The sequence below is a fragment of the Zonotrichia albicollis genome, chromosome 7 (genome assembly GCF_047830755.1).
Source record: "Zonotrichia albicollis isolate bZonAlb1 chromosome 7, bZonAlb1.hap1, whole genome shotgun sequence".
In the NCBI taxonomy this organism is placed as follows: Eukaryota; Metazoa; Chordata; class Aves; order Passeriformes; family Passerellidae; genus Zonotrichia; species Zonotrichia albicollis.
The window spans coordinates 12,025,304-12,043,363 of record NC_133825.1 but is presented as its reverse complement, the minus strand read 5'-3'; the positions used below and the strand labels follow the sequence as shown (position 1 = coordinate 12,043,363).

At 58.6% G+C, this 18,060-nt stretch overlaps 1 protein-coding gene and 1 pseudogene across 1 annotated transcript in view; both read left to right on the top strand.

Moving 5' to 3' along the window:
• Positions 1–1,972, top strand: part of LOC102071274 (uncharacterized) — a 242,938-nt gene extending 240,966 nt beyond the window's left edge. The window contains exon 4 of the mRNA XM_074544179.1: positions 43–1,972. Coding sequence (XP_074400280.1) covers positions 43–589 — 547 coding nt within the window. The 3' untranslated portion in view covers positions 590–1,972. The remainder of the gene's footprint in view (positions 1–42) is intronic.
• A 12,049-nt stretch (positions 1,973–14,021) lies between these two features.
• LOC102064100 (class II histocompatibility antigen, B-L beta chain-like) lies at positions 14,022–17,064 on the top strand (annotated as a pseudogene).
• The last annotated feature ends 996 nt before the right edge of the window (positions 17,065–18,060 follow it).

Genomic DNA, 18,060 nt, shown 5'->3' with positions numbered 1-18,060 from the left:
GTAGAAGCCCCACACGTGCATGGAGTGTGGGAAGAGCTTCAGTGTGAGGTCCAGCCTGATCAGGCACCAGAGGATCCACACTGGGGAGAGGCCGTACAAGTGCTCCGAGTGTGGGATGTGCTTCAGCCAGAGCTCCAGTCTGATCACGCACCAGAGGACCCACACTGGGGAGAGGCCCTATGAGTGTTCCAAGTGTGGGAAGGGGTTTAGGACCAGCTCCCATCTCCTCCGGCACTATCAGAGTCACAGAGAGGAGAGGCCCTTCCAATGCCCTGACTGTTTGAAAGGATTCCTGTGCAACTCCCACCTCATCACCCACCGGCGCATCCACACTGGGGAGAGGCGCTATGAGTGTGATAAATGCAGGAAGAGGTTTCATAACAGCTCCTATCTCCTCCAGCACTATAGGATTCACACAGAGGAGAGGCCCTTCCGCTGCCCCGACTGTGGGAAGGGATTCAAGCGCAACTCCACCCTCATCAGGCACCAGCGCATCCACACAGGGGAGAGGCCCTACGAGTGTCCCCAGTGTGGGAAGAGCTTCTCCAGGAGCTCTAACTTGACCCGACACCAGCGGAGGCACTGCTAAGGGGAGCCCTGCGAGTGCCCCGAGTGCAGGCAGAGCTTCGTGCGCTGCTCCAGCTCCATCCCCCACTGGAGGAGACACTTTGGGCGCAGCCCTGGTCACTGACATTCCCTGTGATCCATGTTGGGAACACACCTGGCTGCATAGACTTTTGGTTTGGCCTTTATTTTCCTCTGCTTCACCTTCATCCTTTAAAAATACCCAAAACTGGTTTAAATGAAGGAAATTGATCGAATATATCTGCAGTTCCATAATTGCTGAGTTGTTTTAGAGGGAATTTAGTTTTTGGGGACACGTTCTGTGTGGAGTGCTGCTGTTGCTAAGAGGCAGGAATTTGATCTCACCCTTCTTGTGTTGCTAAGAACTCCTCCCCTGACCCAAACCCCAACTCCACGCTTGGGATACCCTATTGGAATATGAATCCCAATATTACCAGTTAGATTGTGCCTGGGCCAGTCTGACCCTCGCTTCTGAGCCAAAGGCGGCAGCTGTGGTGTATCACCCCAGAGACGCCTTTAGCTTGCTGATGGTTTCAGCTGGGCACTTAACAAGTCCAGGCTTGTTAGGGACTCCATTTACCTTAGGAAGAGGCTTCAGGCAAAGGTGAGGACAAAGGAAGTATTCTGCTGGAGGGTTTAATATCCAGAGGTTTATTCCATGGTTACAGATGTCTGAATCTTGGGAAGAACTCCAACAGAATGCCGAGCACATGGCCGGACTCACCTTTTAAGCTCAGGGGGAGGGGAGGGGAGGGGACAGGTGAGCCACCAGCCAGGTGGGAGGGGCGGGGTCTCAAGGGACGAGGGACACCTAGACAGGCCAATGACCTCTGGGCCTCAGTGGCATCCTTTGAATTTGACCAACCACATGACGCCTTTGCTGGAATGTTAAGCCTGATTGACAGTACTCACTCAGCATGGGGGCAAGGGGGAAGGGAGAGGCATGTAGGCACACCTGGGAAGGGACCAGAGACCCGGAAGTCTAAAACAGGACATTACAACACACCACAACAATACCCTATAAAAACTCCACGGCTCTGCCTTTGCCCTGTCTTTGGGGGATAAGAAATGGATTCCCAAAGGATCAGCCCTTTTCCCACTGGATTGCAAAGGATCAGCCTCATTCTCCACTGGATTCCTAGAGGATCAAGCTTTTGCCACTGTATTCACAGAAGATCAGCCCTTTTCCACTGAATTCCCAAAGGATCAGATCTTTTTCTACTGGGTTGCCAGGGGATCAGCCCTTTTCCCACGGGATTCCAAGAGGATCAGCCTTTTTCACTGGATTCCCGGAGAATTCTGACTCTGTCATTGTTGTTTTTTTGTTTGTACTACTGCATTTGTATTTTTAATTTTTCCTAATAAAGAACTGTTATTCCTACTCTCATATCTTTTCCTGAGAGCCCCTTAATTTCAAAATATTATTATTATTATTATTATTACTATTAATCAGTGGGAGGGGGTATATATTTTCCATTCCAGTGGAGGCTCCTGAAATGGGGAGACACCTCCAAGGATGGGCAATGTCAAATAGTTCTTGAAATAGGTAAATGACTTTATGGTTATGCATGAGGGTCTATGAATATGCAACAGGCTGATGTAATCAAGCCAGAACAATTAAGGGGTGTCCCCGAAAATAACTGGGGGGGTCTTGAAGGCCATAACAACCTTCGCCCCTTGGTTTTTTTCTCCCATGACATCACCCTGTTGCATATTCATAGACTTTTTGCATATCCATAAACTCATTTACATATTCTAGGAACAAACAAAATTGACTTCATCCTGTTTGGAGTCCCACCCCAGTCCCAGCTCAATTTGGGGTGTCCCATTCTTTTCCCAGCTCAGTTCTAAGATTCCATGCCTCTCCCAGCCTAATTTTGCTGTCCCATTCCCCTCCCACCTCAATTTTGGGGTCCCATCCCCTTCCCAGCTCAATTTTGGGGTCCCGACCCTCTTTTCCCCGCTCTCCCTCCCCTTTCCGATCGTTTCTCCAATCTCGTCCCCGGTGTTCGGTTCTGGGGGCTCCAGGACCCTCCTGCTCCGTTTTGGGGTCCCGACCCCATTTTGGATTAATTTGGGGTCCCCAGCCCATCTCCAGGGTCACCTTCCCCCGCTCCCCAAATTCCGCTCCTGGCAACTGATGAGTCATGAGCAAGACATGCTCTGATTGGCCGGAAATTACCCCGCACGGTCTGTGAGTATTTACTGCAGTGGGAGGCCTTGTTCTGTGGCTGGCAAGTGATGAGTCAGAGTTGGGCCGGGCGCTGATTGGCTGAAAATCGATGTGCGGGGCCAGTGCTCTGAGTTTGTGCCCAGCAAGTGGAACGTCATCAGTACCGTGCATTCTGATTGGTCGGGATCTGTTTTGTGGTGGGGATGGGAGGAACTGGGGTTTCTTGAGGTTTATTTGGGTTTATTTAGGATTGTTTTAGGGTTTATTTGGGGTTATATATGGACTAATTGGGGTTTTTTCTTGGGCTTTACTTGGTTTATTTCTGTTTATTTGGGGTTATTTGGAATTATTTTGGTATTTTTGGAAGTATTAGTGTTTGTTTGGAAGTATTTAGGTTTATGTGGAATTATTTGTGGTTCTTGGGGTTAATGTTGGTGTATATGGGTTTTTTTTTTTTCGGTGTGCTTGATATCATTTGGGGTTTTTGGCTTTAACTTGGGGGAGGTTTTTTTGATTTTTTGGGGCTATTTGGATTTGTTTGGGGTTATTTGGGGGATTTCTAGGTATTGTTTGGGGTTGTTTAGGGATATTTGGGTTTTTTTCAGGTGTTTTGGGGTTATTTGAGGTTTTTGTGGTCACGTGGGGTCAAAAGCTCCCCGAATGTTTCTCCTGCAAAAATCGGGAATTTTTCCTTAAAAATCCGGGAGTTTTCCCTCCAAAAAATGGGAATGTTCCCTTAAAAAAACCGGACTTTTCCCAGCCAATAGCAGCGCGCCTCGCCCCAAACCAACCAATCACCGCGGGTCTCCCCTCAGGAACACCAGCCTCTCTGTGCACGGATCCAACCAATCACTGCATGCCTCCCTTCAGAAACGCCCGCCTCTCACAAAGGGAACAAACCAATCACCGCGTTCCTCCTCTCAGCTACTCTCGCCTCTCTCGACCTGAACTGACCAATCACCGGGTGTCTTCCCACAGCAATTCCCGCCTTCTTTGCCACTATCCAACCAATCACCGCGCGCCTCCCTGCGGCAAAGTCCGCCTGCCCCGCCCATATCCTGTCAATGAAAACGCCCTCTACGAAACCAACCAATCACCGGGTGCCTCCCCACAGCAACTCCCGCCCTCCCCTCGCTGCTCCAGCCAATCAGAGCCGAGCATGAAGCAGCGCCCCCTGACCCCAGGGCCGGGCATGGAGCGGGCGCCTCCTCCCCCCCCCGTCCCCCGGGACCCCCTCAGGGACCCGCGGGAGCCGCCCCGGGCTCGGGCGGGTCCTGCGGGAGGCGCTGGAGAGAGCGCGGGGGAGGCGCTGGGAGAGGACGGGGGGCTCCGGGAGCTGCTGAGGAGGCGCAGGGACAGGTGAGGGGTCCTGGAGGGGTCGTGAGGGGAATTTGGGGAGGAGTCTTGAGGATGTTTGGGGGCGATTTGGGGAGGGTGTGGGGGGAACTTGAGGGGGTTTTAGCGGGGTCTGGGGGTGCTGGGGGGGAATTTGGGGAGGGGTCCTCAGGGGGTGTCACGATCCGTCCTCATGGACGGGTTTCACGATGGTTCATGGATTTGATCTCAGGGTGCACAAAGAACTGACACGGTACAAAGGGGTTTGCAATGATAATCAAAACAAATGCACCTTTATTGAATGACCACAGCAAAATGCGATAGAGGGATTAAGGGAGAGAAAAAGATGGGGGAAGAGAGAGACAAAAGAGAGAGAGAGAGAGAAAGAGAGAGGGGGTAGAACTACCAAAGGTAGAGACGAAGTCCTTTGGTCCAGTCCAATCGAGGACCCGCCTGTTGTGTCGGGGAGGTCTCAGAGGCCCAGTTCATCTGGACCCCAATTATACTCTTTTTCATTGGGGCAAGGGGGATGGATTTTGCAGCGGAAACAAAGGTAGTTTATTGTATCTTCGGGCGGGGGGTGGGAAATAAGGATACACACAGTCCAAGTTTGTCAGCAGGCGAGAGTCATTGTTTTCGTTGTCCACTACCTACACCTGCAACATCCACCTTCCTTTGGGCTGCTTTCCTTCCTCACCCTGTACACCTCCCCCGAGTTGGAGCTTTTGGTCCCAGTCTCTGGAAGAAGGTGAGAGGGGCCTTCTCACATAGGGATTTCATGTCTCAGTCCCTTGATGAAGAGGTTTCTTACATCTCTACTTGTCTGTCACGGTGGTTATGAACGGTCTTCTCTTGGGGGAGGGGACCACCCTAAAGCTCAAACCAGCCAGGCTGAGAGGTAGGGAGGATCCCAGAGCTATTGTGCAAAAGGGCAGGATGCCCTGTCAGCTCAGTGTAGTATATAACAAACAACATCTGTGAAAACAGCAACTTAGCAACACTTTCACGCCTCATGCACATGACTTTCCCGGCCACCGGATCAGCAAACGGGGGTTTTAATTTTTTGGTGATCTCTCTCCATGACAATCGTAAGGCAGATGAGGGATATTTCAGACAGACTCTCACAACACGGAACACACTTGTTCCCCCAGCTCCAGAAAACTTGATGCAGGAGCAAAAACATTCCTGCAGGAACCACCAAAGGCCAAGGGGCGTTTGGCCACTTTCCCTTCCGCACCGCACGCTTGGGCAAATTGCGCAGACCAAGCAGCCTTTCCCCTCTTCCCCATTGGCCTGAAGACACTGTGCACCAAGAGAAAGCTCCTGGACACACGGCTATCTAACACAGCAATTTAATGTTCCTCTAGTGGGTGAAGGGAAAGGAAGTGCTGGCAGAGGAGAGGTGTTCCCCGCAGGCTCAGGCGGCCCCAGCAGACGCAGCCTCCCGGATCAGTTCTCCACAGCGCCGCGGCAGGACACTCAGCCACGGCCACACAGGAAAGGCCGCGACTCCCAGAGGTGGCGGAGTTGGTCTCGCATCCTCTGGAGCCGGGAGCAGGGAACGCTCTGTACAGCTAAAAGGATGTGCAGAGCTTGAAGCGCCAGGCATGAGATGGCAGGGCTGCTGTCATCCGTCATGTCCTGAAGGGCTGCAGAGAGAGAAACAGAGGCACTGTCAGAGGCTGGATCTGCGGGGAGCTGGGCAGAGCCTCCAGCCTCGTCCGTGCCACGCAGCTGCTGGCACGGCCTGGAGGAAGCAGGAGCCAAGAAGGACGAGCTGGCAGCTGCTGGCCAGGAATGTCCCGCAGGCCCCTGCAAGGTGTCTGCGCTGTGGCCCCGCTGCCCTTGGGGCGCGCAGGGAGCGGAGCCGTCGGCGGGCGGGCCAGGGAACGCAGCTGCCAGCGGCAGCCCCCGCCGAGAGCCCGCGGGCCTCACTCACCGCTGCAGATGATGCGGAACTCCGGCTGCTGCCCTGTCAGGTAGCGCCCGGCCATCCCTGGGGAGCACAGAGCGTGTCCTGCCTTCAGAGCCACAGCTGCCGCCCACGGGCGCTGCCAGCCCTGGGCCACACGCCCTGCTGGCCCGGCAGGGCTCAGCCCGGGCCCCTGGCGCACGCTGCCGCCCCAGGGCACGGCTGCCAGAGGGCGGCAGCAGCAATGCCCAGGCCAGCGGGGGCTGCACATGCCCGCGCCCGGATCCTGCTGCCGGCACAGCAGGCGGGGCTGGGGCCAAGCTGCGGCAATGGGGCGGGCCGGGGAGGGAGCCGGGCTTGGCGCTCACCCATGAACCTGACGGCCGCCTCTCGCAGGGGCTCCTGTGCGCTCCGCAGGTAGGGCAGGGCCCGGCGCAGGTGCTCGGCCGCTCGGCTCCTGTCCTCTGCCAGCTGCAGAGAGCGGCAGGGCACGGAGGGAAAGGGTAAATGCGGGCCCTGCCCCTGGGCCGGGCGCTCCCTACGGCCGGCGCTGCTCCCCCTGCCCACAGAGCCCCGAGGCCCGGCCAGCAGCCGCAGGCGCCGGGCTCGGCACGGGGCACAGGGCCCGGCGAGCCGCGGTGCCGCCCCGCAGCAGAGCCCGGCTGGCTCGGGGCTCCGTCGGCACCGGCCTTGGGGCCAGAGGAGCCTGGAGCAGAGCCCGCACGGCCCAGGGAAGGGAGTGGCGTGTGGGGCGCAGGCCGGTGCCCCTGCGTGCGGCACTGGGCAGGGGCCACAGCCGCCAGCCCCACAGACTGGGCACCGTGGGCTGGTGGCTGCTCCAGGGACTGGGCTGGGCATTCCAGGCTGTCCTTACCAAGCACTCAGCAAATCTCCATATTTGATCTGTCTGTAGCAGCTGCTTGAGATCCTTCCTCTTCAGGAACCTCACTGCAGAAAGCAGCGTTTCCCGAGAGGCCTGCAGAGCAGCAGAGACGCAGAGGTGGCACCGCAGCCCAGGGCACAGGAGCCACATCTCTGTGCCAGGGCCGGGAGGAGGCTGGAGCCCGTCAGGTGCCAGGGGCTGGGGAGACAGCTGAGCCCCGTGCCATGGGGACACCCAGGAGGCCTCACCTGTGCCACACACTGGTTCTCATCGTGGCAGTGGAAGAAGAGTGGGAGCAGGCTCTGGCTCACAGGCTTCTTCAGGGGCTTTTCTCCCTTTGCCACTACCAAGGCAATCACGTCTTGGAAGAGGCAAATGGAGAGCAGCTGCACAAGGCTGTTGTCCTGTTGGAAAGGAAGCCAAAGCTCTTCACATGCGCTGCTCCAGGCTCCCCTGTGCCCAGGCCCAAGGCAGCACCCAAGTGCCCGTGGCTGGGGGCACAGAGCCTCACATTGTCAAAGAGGTGCCAGAGCGCCTCAGCCAGCTGCAGGGCGATGGGGCTGGCTATTGTCAGGTCTTCCTGCAGCACCAGGAGGCTGAGCACAATGAGGGTCTTTTACACGATGTCTTCATCCCTATCCCACAGTAGCTTCCCAAGGCTTTCAGTCAGGCTGTACATGCTTGGATCCTGTGTACAAAACAAGGCTGGGCAACCCCACGCTGCTGCTGCTGCTGCTGCTGCTGCAGGGCTCAGAGACTGAAGGCCTGTCCCGAAGCACTCAGGCCGCTGAACAGCGAGCCTGGAGAGCTGGGAGCAGCTGCCACAGCTGCCAAAGCCCAGGTAAGCCCAAGGGGCTGCTTGCCCCAGCCCCACACTGCCAGCACAGCTTCAGCTGCTGCCTCCTTCTCACCATCGAGGTCAGCACCACGAGGCCTTGGAGCGCCACGCGACGCATCTCCCTGGACTGGCTCTGCAGGTGCCTTGTCAGGATCTCCAGGACTTGTTCACCGCATTGGCTCAAGTCCAGGCAATCCAGGAGCTGCAAGGCACAGAGCAGGCACAGAGGTGCCCAGCTGGCAGGAGCTCAGAAGTGCACAGGGCCGAGCCAAGGCAGCAGCACAGGGCACGGGCAGCGTCCCAGGCAGCTGCGGCTACAAGAGCGCAGAGGGGTGGGAGGCAGCTGAGCCAGGCAGCGCTGGCCATGGGGCTCACCTCCACCAGGAAGGCCAGGGCAGGCAGTTCCCAGTCTGAAATGCCTTGGCTGAGCAGCTCAAAGAGGCAGGATGCCATGCTGCAGCACCAGATGATGGAGACACGGCGCATCTCCCTGGCAGGGAGAAAAAGGCACCATTGCTCCTGGGCCGGGCGGGCAAACCTCTCGCAGGGCTGACTGGCAGAGCTCTGGTCTGCTCCCGAGCAGCCTGGGGGCGCTTTGGGAGGCAGCTGTTCCCGGGCACCCTCCTCTGCCCTCCTTTTCCAGTCTGCTCATCCCTCCCTTGGTGACAAGGCCCCGCCGCCCATGACCACGGGGACTGTGTGGGGTGTTGCGGGCACAAAGGAGAGGGGCGGTGGGGAGAACGAGGTCTCACCTGGCCAGCAGACCCACTGCACAGTGGTGGGTGTCGGCACGGAGCAGCGTGTCCCAGGCATGCTTGCGCTCCATGGACAGCACCATGTGCTCATAGCGCATTTGGCAGAGCAGGGCCTTCAGGGTCTGCAGCGCAAAGCTGTGTCCAGAGCAAAGGCCAGGTCACGCTGGGAGCCCCGGCTCCTGCCCTGGGGCATGGGAGGGACGGGGAGACTGGGAGGACTGGCACGGAGCACCTGTTGGGGTTGGCGGAGAGGCCGTGTTGCTCCTGGCATCCCTGCCAGAAGGTCTCAACCTCTTCTGGCACCTCCTGCGTGCTGATGTAAGCTTGGAAGAGCAGATGCAGAAGGAGACTGGGGAAATACTCCAGCACGACAGGCGAGCGCCAGGCCAGATTGAAGATTTTCCACAGTGCCATGGTTGCCTGCAAGAAATAAACCAGCCAGAGACAACACTCAGTGGCCAAGACATCCACGTGGCAGGGCCTGAGCGTGCAAGGGAGAGGTCGAGAGAGACATGGGTGGAGCAGCTGGCCTGGTGCCCCTGAGCCCTGCCCCTAAGGCAGGATTCAGCCCAGTGCCTGAGGCAGGGAGATGCAGCTGGGGGGATCACAGAGAGCCGGCTGCTGGAGAGGTGGCCTGGGAGCTGGCAAAGGCCGGCACCAGAAACTCACAGCCAGGGCAAAGACTCCTGTGTCGTCCCCATCGGAGGTGTACACGCTGTGCACTGGCCAGGCGCTCAGCACATGGAGGAGCAGCTGCAGCGCCGGCTCCGCAGTCCTGCTGGAGGACATGATGGATGCCCACATAGTGGCGGCAGCTCTGTGGGGTCAGAGCTCTGGGTCAGGGCAGGCTCGGCCACAGCGCCGTGGCCTGGGCAGCTGCAGGGCCCCATGCTGGCCCTCAGCCCTGCCTCTGCCCACTGCCCCTGGCCGGCAGCAGCCAGCCAGCCCACGTGGGTACAGGCCCCGAGGGGCAGGGAGGGAGCGTGGCACCAGGCTCAGGAGCTGACATGGCAGCACTGGAAAACAGAGGAGCCAGAGGATCCTGGAACTGCCCGCCTGTCTGGCAGCCAGCAGGGACAGGCTCTACAGGGTGACGGGCCGGTGAAGCCTAAGCCCTCAAGGCACGTGGGGCTGCCCTACCTGTCACACGATGGGGCCCAGCGCAAGAGGGTAATCAGCACGTCACAGGGGTGTTCCTGGGTCAGCTCCAGAAGGGCCTTGTCCAGCCTGTGCCCAGCAGACTCATTGGCCGTGAGCCACTGGTGGATGTACCTCACCATGGCGGGCACCTGCAGAGGGCACGGGGAGACTCACAGAGCTGCCAGAGCAGCAACTTCCCCTGAGAAGTTCTTCCCTTCCAACCGCATTGGGCTGGGCCTCAGAGGCAGAGGGAGCCTGGCAGACCCGGCTGGAGACGCCACACCACTGCTGGGGCCATCGAGCCCTTGCCCAGGCTGCTTAATTGCGTTGGATTGGAGACACCCTTCTCCACAAGCAAATCCAGCATGGCAGCACCGGTCTCGGCATCAAGGAATGGAAGGTTGGCCAAGACGCCCGTGCCCACACCGGTGGTCTCTTCCTGCCAAAGGCACGTGATGAATTCACAGAGGGTCTGCAGGAGAAGGGCAGCAAGGGAGGGAGAATCCATGGAGCGCTCCAAGCCTGGTGCTTGGCTGAGCAGTGCCAGCAGGCCCAGCCCAGCTGGGGATGGCCGCAGGTACCTGCGCCGTTCTGCCAAAGCGGCCACGGGCGGCTTCCTGTTCTTGTGTCCCGTCCTTGGCTGCATCTGGCAAAGAGCGAGCACAGCCAGAGCTGAGGGGCTGCGGGAGAGGCCAGAGAACACAGCCCAGCCCTGAGCTCACCAGGCAGGGAGAGCCTCGGGATGCCCCGGGGGATGGAGCGCGGCTGCCAGGGGCTCCAGCCCAGCTTCTGTCCTATCCATGGATATGTTCACGGGATGGGATGGGATGGGATGGGATGGGATGGGATGGGATGGGATGGGATGGGATGGGATGGGATGGGATGGGATGGGATGGGATGGGATGGGATGGGATGGGATGGGATGGGATGGGGCGGGATGGGATGGGATGGGGCGGGATGGGATGGGGCGGGATGGGGCCAAGCTGGCTACAGGCACCAGCCCTTCGGCCCAGCTCTGGCACTCACGCTCCTGCAGCAGCTGGAACTGCTCCAGTTCTTGAGGCTGCTGTGCTGAGGTAGCTCCAGCCTCTTCCTCCTCCAGCCAGGCCAGCTTGGGCACGCTGGGGGGTCTCTGCTCCATGTCACTCTTTGCAGGTAGGAGTGCTTGCTGAAGCAGAGAGGCCTCGGAAGGGCTGGAGATGAGCAAGTGCTGCAGTCATGCCCTGAAGGCACCTGCAACAGAGGAGCCTCGGGAAGGCTACAGGACAGGAAGTCCTGCAGTCTGTCCTCGAGGGCAGCAGCAAGAGAGAAGTCTCAAGAAGGAAATAGGACTGCAAGTCCCGCAGTCTGTCCTCGAGGGCACCGGCTGCAGGGATGGCAGACGCTTGGGAAATGCTGCACGTCCCCGAGTCCCGCAGCCTGGCCTCGAGGTCACCTGCACAGGGAACGCCTCGGAAAAGCTCCGGGTCAGCAAGGAACGAGTTGGCTGTGTGGGGGCTCCTCACTGTGTCCCGTCCTGTCCCGTCACGTGCACCGAGCACTGTGGCATGGCCGTGGTGCCGCCAGCACCTACGTCACGGCGTGTCACAAAGGGTCACCCTTGCCCACTCTGTCCCTTTCCATCCCACGGTGACCACGGTGCACTGTGTCACAGAGAGCCCCAGGACACACCTCCACGTGCCCTGGGGACACCCCCACCCCACCCAAACTGCCCCAGCTTGCAGGCAAGACCTTGCCCCAAGTGTTGAAGACACAGCCCAGCAGGAACTTTAGCAAGGGCCCAAACACGAAGCAGCTGCTCCTCTGCTCTGCCTGCTCAGGGCAGCAGAATGAGCCCCCACGGCTGCCAGCGCAGCAGAGCAGGAAGGGCACTGGGGCCTTCCACAGGCCCTGCCACAGCCTCTTTGGGACCAGTCCCAGTGCTGGGTGGCTGGCACACTCGCAGGGGTGTGACACAGACACGGGACGTGTGGCCCAGAGCTCCAATGCTGCTCTGTCCCCTGGGCAGCGCTGGCAGCAGCAGCTGTGGAAGAGTCCCTGCCAAAGGAGATTTGCCATGCCCAAGGCCTGCCAATGCTGGTGCCTCTCTCCTGCCACAGAGACCTGTGGGCCTGGGGAACATCTCTGCCAGAGGACAGCCAAAGCCAGCGTGCCTTGGTGTCTATGTGATCTTTTCTGCAGGTGGCTGTTGGCAGGAGCACCTGGAGCAATTGGTGGCCACACTTGGTATCTGTCAGAAGGCAGAAGCTGTTGTCCCTTCCTGGAATGATTTTTGCTCGGAAGTGATTATCTGCAGCACAAAACCACCATCCACTATTGACTTTCACAGGACAATGACATTCTTACAGAGATACTGTCAAGTTGCCTTGTGTGCTTCTGGCTGTTTTTCTTGCTCTCTGGATGAAAACATCAGCCCAGCATCTGATGGCCAATGCTGCGGGTGCTGCCCGTCTGGCTGTGGCCAGCAGCTCGTACCCAAATACAAGCGGGTGCCTTCTGGGCAAGGGGATGGACTGGCACGAGCAGCCATTTTCCCTGGTGTCACGGTTTGATGCTGGCACAATGCCAGTGCCCCCATGAAAATACATTCTCCCTGGTGTCTGCTGTGAGATGTGACCAGGAATAGAGCGAAGCAGGCTCCAGCTTCAGAATACAAAGAAAAAAAACTTTATTAATTTACTTTATTAATATATAAAAGAAACACACAGAAAGAATGAAAACCTTCCAAACATTCCTCCTCCCCCCAAACAAATTCCCAATAAATCACAATAAGGCAAAACCTTGGACTCGCAATTCAGTTGCCACCCCTCAGGTCACCAACTGTCAGTCCATCACCACCCCTCAGATAATCAACTCTCAGTTCATCAAGGAGAGAGGAGTCCCTCTTGTGCCACAGGCTTCCCCAGGAAACACAGTTGAAACCTCTTGTGTTTCCCTGTCACACGTGGCACCGCCCGGAGATCATGTCCCATGGTGACATCTTCCTTCCATGCCCAGTGCTCTCACCACTGCACACGGACCAGAGCTGCTTCTGGGGTTCCCCTTTTAAGGATGCTTTGCCAGGTTCTAGAAATGAGCACAGTCTCTCACTTTTGGGACACCTGTGCCCCCAAATTCACCACCTGGGGCCGAGGGGTCTCAAGAACAAAGATTTCCTTCCTCACTGAAGGCAGAGGGCACCACCACCCTCCTCATCCATCTCTGTTCATGCCACTCCTTCCCATCACATCCCTGCACTCTCTTGGCTCTGAGCCATTGCCTCCCCCTAAATGCAGTCTCTGTGTCACAGGAAAAATGGTTCTGTCCATGGCTGCAGAAGAAAAGTCCAGCCAAAGGCCACTCCATCATCTCCTCCCACCTAAGATTCTTGTCAACTCCTCTGATGTCTTTCACTTGCACGGACTTTCATTACCCTTGCCCATTTTCTCCTATTTCATCCCTATCTCTCTTCTCATTCAACTCCAGGAGGATCAGCATTTGTAAGGTTTCCATCATCCAGGAAAAGGGTTAAAATCTCAGGCTCTGCCTGCCCAGAACTCCCACGCCTGCCCTGCGGCCCCCCTCTCCTCCAGCCGCCGGGGGAGGCTCCGCGCTCCATTCATGGCGCTCCGGGCACATCGGGAAGGGTCGGTGCTGCTCCCAGTAAAGCGGATTCAAACCGGGGAGACTGAGAACGGGGGAACAAGTCCCCACAAAAGGCGCTCAGCCAATGGGAGAAGAGAGTTTATGCGCGTCATGTGTTGCCGGGCAGAGGGTTCAAAAAATGAGCTCTCTAAGAAATTCTGAGTAATCAGAGAGAAGAGTGGAAATAACTCATTAGTTGCTTGGTAGAGGGTCTGGAAATCGAGCTACAAACGGAACCGGCCAATTAGAGAGCGCAAAAACCAGATCGGCCAATGAGAGCGCGGCCCTAATGACCCCGCGCTGGTCAGGGCTGGTTCTCCCAGTTCAGCGCATTGATTTGGGGCGGTGGTCGCTGGCCATGGCGCGAGGTGCGGCAGCTGGGGCCCTACTGGTGGCACTGGTGGTGCTGGGAACCCCCCCGGCTGCGGGCGCGGAGCTCTCGGGTGAGCGGGGGGCGGGAGGGGCTGGGACAGGGGGGGAGAAGGGGGAAAAAGGGGCGAAGGGGGAGCCCGGAATGGAGGGGGAGGAGGTGGGGACCCCCCAAAAGGAGAGGGGGAGGGGCTGAGGGGTGGGGGGAAGGGAGGGGTGGGAGAGGGTGGGGAAGGGGGAAAAGGGGAGGTGGGACACCATATCTGAGCGGGAGGGAGGCTGGAGATTGAGGGATTTGTGGGAAAATGGGGAAATGGGACCCCAAAAGTGATTTGAGGAGCGGCCGGAGGTGGGAGGGGAGAGGATGTGGAAGGGGAAATGGGGGAAGGGCGGCAAAGGAAGCGGCAGCGCGGGCAGGAGGGTCCCATGGCGGCCGAGGGGCACAGGGGGTGCGGAGTGGGGATCTGGGCTGGGCCGCGGAGCTCTGGGGATGCTGCTGGGGTGGCGCCCCCTGAGCTGTGTCCTGCACACACAGGGGTGTTCCAGCTCATGTTTAAGTGCGAGTGTTACTTCATTAACAGCGCGGAGAAGCTGAGGTTCGTGGAGAGGTACATCTACAACCGGGAGCAGTTCGTGATGTTCGATAGCGACATGGGGCTGCACGTGGGGTTCACGCCCTATGGGGAGAGGTTTGCCGGGAAGATGAACAGCGACCCGGCTAGACGGGAGTAGGCACGGACTGCGGTGGACTGGTACTGCCGGTACAACTACGACTATTACACCCCGATCACTGTGGAGCGCCGAGGTGAGCGCGGGGCAGAGCGTGTCCCCTCGAGCCCTGCCCTGACAATGACCCTGGAGCCCCTCAAAACCTCCCTGGGAATCTCCCCAGAGCCCCCAGCCCTCCATGTGCCCATCCCCGGGGCCTCCTGTCCCTTACCAGTCCCTCCCAGTCCTCTCCAGTTCATTCCCAATCTCTCCCAGTTTATTCCCAGTCCCACCCAGCCCTTCCAAATCAATTCCCAATCTATTCCCAGTTCACTCACAGTTCACTCTCAGACGTCCACCCTCTCTCCAAGTGCACCCCCATCCCCTCCCACCTCTCTCAGTGCCATCCAGCTCCATCCCACTCCCTCCCAGTCCCTCCCAACACATTCCCAGTCCATCCGAGCCCATCCCCAGTCCCTCCCACCACTTTCCCCTGGCCTTTCCTTGTCACTCCCATTCACTCCCAATCCCTCCCAGTCCCTTCCCAGTCCATTCCAGTCTATCCCAGTCCCTCTCCAGCCCACCCCAGCCCTCCCTTCTCTCTCCCAGTGCCCCCCAGCTGATCCCAGTGTGTCCCCGCTCTCTCTTTCTCTGTCTCTCCCAGTGCCCCCCAACGTGTCCATCTCGCTGGTGCCCCCCTCCAGCTCCCAGCCCGGCCCCGGCCGCCTGCTCTGCTCCGTGATGGACTTCTACCCTGCTGCCATCCAGGTGAGGTGGTTCCAGGGCGAGCAGGAGCTCTCGGAGCACGTTGGTGGCCACCGACGTGGTCCCCAACGGGGACTGGACCTACCAGCTGCTGGTGCTGCTGGAAACCACCCCCGGCGCGGGCTCAGCTACAGCTGCCAGGTGGAGCACGTCAGCCTGGAGCAGCCCCTGAGGCGGCACTGGGGTACGGGGGAGCCCCTGGGGGCGCTGGCAGAGCCACTGGGCTGTGCTGGGAGCCACTGGGAGGGAGCTGGAGAGAGCCGGGCTGGGACTGGGAGAGGGGCTGGGGGCTGGGCAAGGGCTGGGAAGGGGTTTGGGGGATGCTGGGGAGGGTGGGATGGGGTTGGGGGGGTCCTGGTGGGCACTGGGAGGGAGTCTGGGGCTGCTGGGTGTGACTGGGAGGGATCGCAGTGAGCCCCGAGGGGCTGGAAGGAGATCGGCGATGGCAAAGCGGGGCTCGCCATGAGCTCGGTTGTGCTGGGCACAGACTGGGAGGGCACAGACTGGCTGAGTCCTGCTGGGGCTGCCAAGGGACTGCGAGAGGCTTTGGGGGTCCTGGGGCGCTGGGGGCAACTGGGAGGGGGCTGTGGGATGCTGAGAGGGACGGGAGGGGCTTTGGTGGCTCCTGGCCAGGACAAAAAGGGATCGGGGGGAGGTTTCAGGGGGTCCTGGCTGGGCTGGGGGCCACAGGGAGGGCGCTGGGAGGGGCTCGGAGTGTCGGTGAGAGGTTTTGGGGGTGCTGAGCCCTGCGGATCCCCCAGAGATGCCGCCGGACGCCGCCCGCAGCAAGATGCTGACGGGCATCGGGGCCTTCGTCTTGAGCTTCGTCTTCCGGGCGCTGGGGCTCGGCGTCTCCCTGCGCAAGAAGGTCAGGGCGGGTGCCGGGGGTGGCGTCCCCGCCGGGGCGGAGCGTGTGCCCCCAGCCCGGTGTCACCCCCTTTTCTCTGCCCACAGAGCTCCTGAGCCGGCGGCGGCCGCAGCCCCTCCCCGTGGGCTCGGGCCCGGCCGGGACCCCCCGCTCCGTCCCCGCTCTGCTGATTTTGGGGGGGTCCCGTGTTCCCCCCAGCCCCGCTGGCGGTCTGCCCCCGCCCAGTGCCTGCTCCCAGTACTCCCAGTAAAGCTTCCCAGTTGGGCCCGGGGCCGTGTATTGGGGGGCGATGGGACGGATCTGGAAAAAGGGAGGGGGACAAAGGGTGGGGGCTTGTGAGGGTCTGTCCAAATTTTCCCTCATCTGCCTCACGATCGTCATTGGGGACCAATGAAGAGAAGACCCCCCCTGCCGTCTCTGTAGGAGAAAGTCACATGCCACAAGGCCCCAAGACCTGAGAGCACAGTGCTAAGCCATTGTTCTCACAGGTGTTGTTTGCTGTGTGCTACACTGAGCCCAAAGAGAAGAGGAAGGGGCACCGTGCCCTTTGTGCAACAACAGCCTTGGAAGCTGTCCCACCTCTCGGCCTGGCTGGACTTCTCCTGAGTTTCAGGTGGTCTCCCCACAGAAGACCCTCACCTGTTTTACAACCACCGGGACAGACAGACTGAGATGGAAGGAGCCTCTCCATCAAGGACTGAGACATGGAACCCCCATGTGAAAAGGCCCCTCTGCTCCTTCCAAGGACTGGGACTGAAACCCCCAGCCCGGGGCAGGTGTGTGGGGGAGGCAAGCTGACCAAAGCGAGATGTTTGCCTGCAGGTTGTGACCGCTGCACCAAGAAGACAATGGCTCTCGCTTACTGCTGAGAGCACGGACTACCTGTTACATCTGTTCCTTATTGTATCTGTTTCCCCTCCCTTGCAATTTCCAATAGTTATCATAATAAAAACCTCTGAGTTAGTGAGAGACTAAAACTCCCTCAAGTTCCCCCCAGACACTCCCAAAATCCCCCCCAAACCTCCTCAATACCCCTCCCCAAATTCCCCTCACGACCCCTCCAGGACCCCTCACCTGTCCCTGCGCCTCCTCAGCAGCTCCCGGAGCCCCCCGTCCTCTCTCCAGCGCCTCCCGCAGGACCCGCCAAAGCCCGGGGCGGCTCCCGGGGGTCCATAAGGGGGTCCCGAGGGCGGGGCTGGGGGGGGAGAGGGCGCCCGCTCCATGCCCGGCCCCGGGGTCAGGGGGCACTGCGTCAGGCTCCGCTCTGAGCGGCACAGGGGTGACGTAGAGGGGGGCGGGAGTTGCTGAGGAGAGACGCTCGGTGATTGGTTGGTTTTGTAGAGGGCGTGGTGATTGACAGAAGTTGGGCGGAGGAGGCGAGCAGTCGAGCGGTGATTGGTTGGATAGAGGAAAAGAAGGCGGGAGTTGCTGACGGGAGACGTGCGGTGATTGATTGGTTGGCTCGAGCGCGTGACAGGCGGGCGTGTCTGAGGGGAGGCGTGCGGTGATTGGTTGGATTGGGGCACAAGGAGGCCGGTGTTCCTGAGAAGAGACACGCAGTGATTGGTTGGTTTGGGGCAGTACGCACCGTGATTCGTTGATTTGGGAGATGAAGCGTGGTGATTAAATGGTTTTCGACAGGGCACGCTGGTATTGGCTGGGAAAAATCCGGGATTTTTAAGGCATATTCCAGTTTTTTTTGGTGAAAAACTCTCAAGATTTTTAAGGAAAATTCCCGTGTTTTTTAGGAGAAACATTCTCGGATTTTTTAACCCCACATGACCCCAAATAACCTAAATAACCCCAAAGCACTCGACATAAAACCTAAAGAACCTCCAAAAAACCCTAAATAATACCAGAAAATGCCCAAAATAACCCCAAACAAATCCAAATAACTCAAAAAAAACCCCAAAAAAACCAAAAAACCCAAATTAAACTCAAAATCTATCAAATGATTTCAAGTACTCCTAAAAAACCCATATACACCAACATTAACCCCAAGAACCACAAGTAATTCCAAAAAAACCCAAGTAAACCTGAACAAACCCAAGTACTTCCAAATAAACCCAAATATTTCCAAATAACCCCAAATAAACGGAAATAAA